The sequence below is a fragment of the Morus notabilis genome, unplaced genomic scaffold, assembly GCF_000414095.1.
Source record: "Morus notabilis unplaced genomic scaffold, ASM41409v2 Scaffold297, whole genome shotgun sequence".
NCBI classification, from domain to species: Eukaryota; Viridiplantae; Streptophyta; class Magnoliopsida; order Rosales; family Moraceae; genus Morus; species Morus notabilis.
In genome coordinates, this window is record NW_010357726.1 from 781,755 (window position 1) to 785,127 (window position 3,373).

Sequence of the window (3,373 nt, forward strand, 5' to 3'; positions counted from 1 at the left end):
ATTTATTTAATATATTATTATTTAATATATTTAATATTATTATATATTCAATATATTATTAATTTAAATATTATTACATGTTTTCAAAAATTAAACCACCAAAAACAGTTTCAGTTTCTTTTAAAATTGAAATTAATCTCTGAATAAAACTACCAAACGCATTTCAGAAATAATTTCAAAATGAAAATGAAAACGTTTTCATTTTTATTTTCATACAGAAAACAAAATCATTTTGAAAACAATTTCAAACGCACCCAATGTTTTCTTTATGACTCTTTCTCTGCTCTTTTCACATGTTAACCTTATTTCTCTTTGTACCTCATTTTTCTTTTTAGTTTTCTTTGCCTCTTAGCAAAACATAATAATAATAATATATAGTACTTTTAATTTGTAAAAAATGTAACTAGTTGAGCCATGTGGAGAATAACTTTTTTAATTAGTCAGGTAGATAATAACTTTATAAATTTGATCCCATATTATTCTTCTTCTTTTTGTTAAATTTTCCTCTTTCTTTTAACTTTTTTTATTTATTTTTTTCTTCTTTCATTTTATCTATTGTCCTTTTGTATTTCCCCTCTAATATTCTTTAATAGTTCATTTTTTTTAATTTACAATATCTTTTTTAAAATATTTTTTTCTCATTTTTTAATTAAAATAAATCATTTTAAGTATGTCTCTACTATTTTTTTTCCCAAAAAAAAAAACTTGAATTCTTTTTGAAGGTATTTCTTTAAAATACTTTTTTTCTCACTTTCTTTTTAACATAAAACTTTTTTTTTTTTAAAAAGAATTAAAAATAAAACTAAAAGGACGTCATATCATGATAGGTATTTCGTTTGACCTAAAACTAAAAGTAAAAGGAAGAGAAAGGAATCTCAGATCCCAAATCAATCAGGGGGCACAAGAAGAGAAGAGCAATAGAAGAGCGAGCAATGTGGAGAAGGAATTTGGTTTCCTGGGCTATAATCGCAGCCGCAGTAGCGGCGGCAGCAGCATATCTTTCTGTATGTTCGGCTGCCGAATCGAAGTCGACGGCTTTCGTCAAAAATACCATTTCTTCCCACAAAATCGTCATCTTCTCCAAGTCCTATTGCCCGTAATTAATGACCATCTGTTGTTTTAAAACTTTTTTTTTTTTTGTTTCTGATCATCAAATTAAACTGATCCGATCGGTTTTTTTTTTTTTTTTTTTTTTGTAATAATAATAATGTTGTTGTTTTTAACACTCATTACAGGTATTGTAGGAGGGCAAAAGCAGTATTCGAAGAGCTGAAGGAAACACCCCATGTTGTTGAGCTCGATCACAGAGGTTGTTACCTGTGCCTGAAACTCAATCAAACATTTTAACTTTTACAACTACTTGTTCAACTTAATTCCCCTTCCAAAGCTTTTTTTTTTTTTTTTTTTTAATTTACTTACTAGTTAAATAAATATTCATTCTCGAATTTCTTTACTGATCATAGATTAAATCTGTATTGTGTTGTGTGTGTGTGTGGAAAATAGATGATGGGCACAACATTCAAGATGCTCTGAGGGAGATTGTCGGGAGGCGAACCGTGCCGCAAGTATTCATAAAGGGCGACCATATCGGCGGTTCCGACGGTAAAACTCGACTCAACTCAATGCTTTCTTGCTTGCTTCCCTCTCTGTTTCTTCTACATTGGAAAGTTTCCACTGGCATTCAACATAAACATAATTTGATTAATGCTTTGCAAGCAAATTTGACTCATGGAATCATTCTGATTATCCTCTGCAGATACTGTGGAAGCATATGAAAGCGGAGAACTCGCTAAACTTCTCGGCATTGCATTTACAGTGGCACATGATAAAGACGACGATCTCTAATTTTCAAATCCCGGAGGCGGAGGAGGGAGGCCGACCGCTGAGAAGCTAGCTAGCTCGGATTTATTTGCGCTGGATGTTTGGCTAAGAGAGTTGAGTAAAATTTTATGGAATTCTTTCCTTGGCAATTGGCACAGGAGAAGGTCTCGCATTGAAGTTTAGACCTTGTATTTTCTACTTCATTTGATCTCCATCTGTTGCTAATATGAGGAGGATTTACAATTCTGTAATGTTGAAGTAAGGATTCGCTTTTCGTAACTCGTTTCACTTTCAATTATTGTCTGGCTTCCCTCGTTCTTGTTTTGGAAGTGAACTTGTTTAATAGATGAGTTTTATGTCATGAGGTTTCCAAAGCTTCAAATAAACATCATTAGAACAAAGACAATATTTACTTACCAGATGGGTTCAAAACCAGGATTCTTTAGATAGCTCAAACCTTAAATTAGCTTTTCAAGCTAAACTATTAGTTGCTAATTCGTTGATTGCATGATTGGTAGTTTACTGGCTATTGTACAATTAGGAGGGGAAAAAAAGGGAAACTAGGAATGAAATGGAAGATTGGAATTGCCACCAAATTATCATCATTTAGGAAGAAAGTATTAGGAGTTTTTCATTAAAAAAAAAAATTAAGTTGGGACATATTTGAAAGGAATTATTTTAATTAAAAGAAAGTATTTCAAAGAAGAATAGTTTTAAATTAAGAAAACTGTCAAAGAATATTTGGGGAAAAAACAAAAAAAGACTGCGCAAAAAATAAAAAATAAAAACTCAACTAAAAAAGGATTTAGGAATTGCATTGCCACTTTCTTTGAAAATTTAGGACCGACAACACAAACTCTATATTATGTTCGTTTATATCAATGGATGGCTCTGGACAATGCTAGACTATGGATGTTGATATTTTTTGATGGGCTTAACATAAATATATTCATGCCACGGGTAACTTAGCTAGGTTGTAAAGGTGTACCTGAGGGTGTGCTTGGTTGGTAGTAATGGAATGGAAAGGAAAGCTCATTCCATCCAATTCTCTCATTTGGTTTCATTTTTTGGGTTAGAAAAGGCTTTCCTACGGCGAGCTCATTCATTCCTTCGGGGGCCAATGGAACTACTTTTCCATTTAGGCCTTATTTCCTTTTTGTCCAAAATATCCCCATCTCCCTTTCGACACTTCCGCCAGCTCCAGCCATCAGATCAACGAAGTTGATCGCGTCTGTGATCTCCGGTAACCTTAGAGGAAACTCGGAGGCTCAGATCTCGACGGATCTCTATTTGCGGAGGAGCTCCAAGGATTGTTGCCGATCGATTCATGATCTGGAATCACGATTCTTCGGCGGGATCTGTTCTAGATCTTCTCTTCACCGCGAATGACCTTCACAGAGTAGATGAAGGTTCGTTGCCAGATCTGGTTGTATCTAGCCACCACCGCGAGATCCTCTCCCCATACGATGCCACATCTGGTCTTCACCTCGACCTTTGCAGCGAGAACTAGCGACCATCAGACTCATCGAGGACAGGTCCATTGTTGTTAGTT

The 3,373-nt window shown here is 34.1% G+C and overlaps 1 protein-coding gene across 1 annotated transcript; it reads left to right on the top strand.

Annotated features, from left to right (window-relative positions):
* The first annotated feature begins 859 nt into the window (after positions 1-859).
* On the top strand, positions 860-2,249 carry LOC21407047 (glutaredoxin-C4). The gene is made up of 4 exons (XM_010090825.2): positions 860-1,096; positions 1,236-1,309; positions 1,504-1,602; positions 1,757-2,249. Exons 1-4 carry the CDS (start codon positions 933-935, stop codon positions 1,843-1,845), a joined length of 426 nt encoding a protein of 141 aa, XP_010089127.1. The 5' UTR covers positions 860-932; the 3' UTR covers positions 1,846-2,249.
* The last annotated feature ends 1,124 nt before the right edge of the window (positions 2,250-3,373 follow it).

Bases quoted from the DNA above. Each gene is read 5' to 3' on its own strand.
- LOC21407047 (XM_010090825.2), top strand. From the start codon at position 933: ATGTGGAGAAGGAATTTGGTTTCCTGGGCTATAATCGCAGCCGCAGTA. The intron at 1,097-1,235 runs GTAATTAATGAC...CACTCATTACAG, and splicing joins TTCTCCAAGTCCTATTGCCC to GTATTGTAGGAGGGCAAAAG. The intron at 1,310-1,503 runs GTTGTTACCTGT...TGTGGAAAATAG, and splicing joins TGTTGAGCTCGATCACAGAG to ATGATGGGCACAACATTCAA.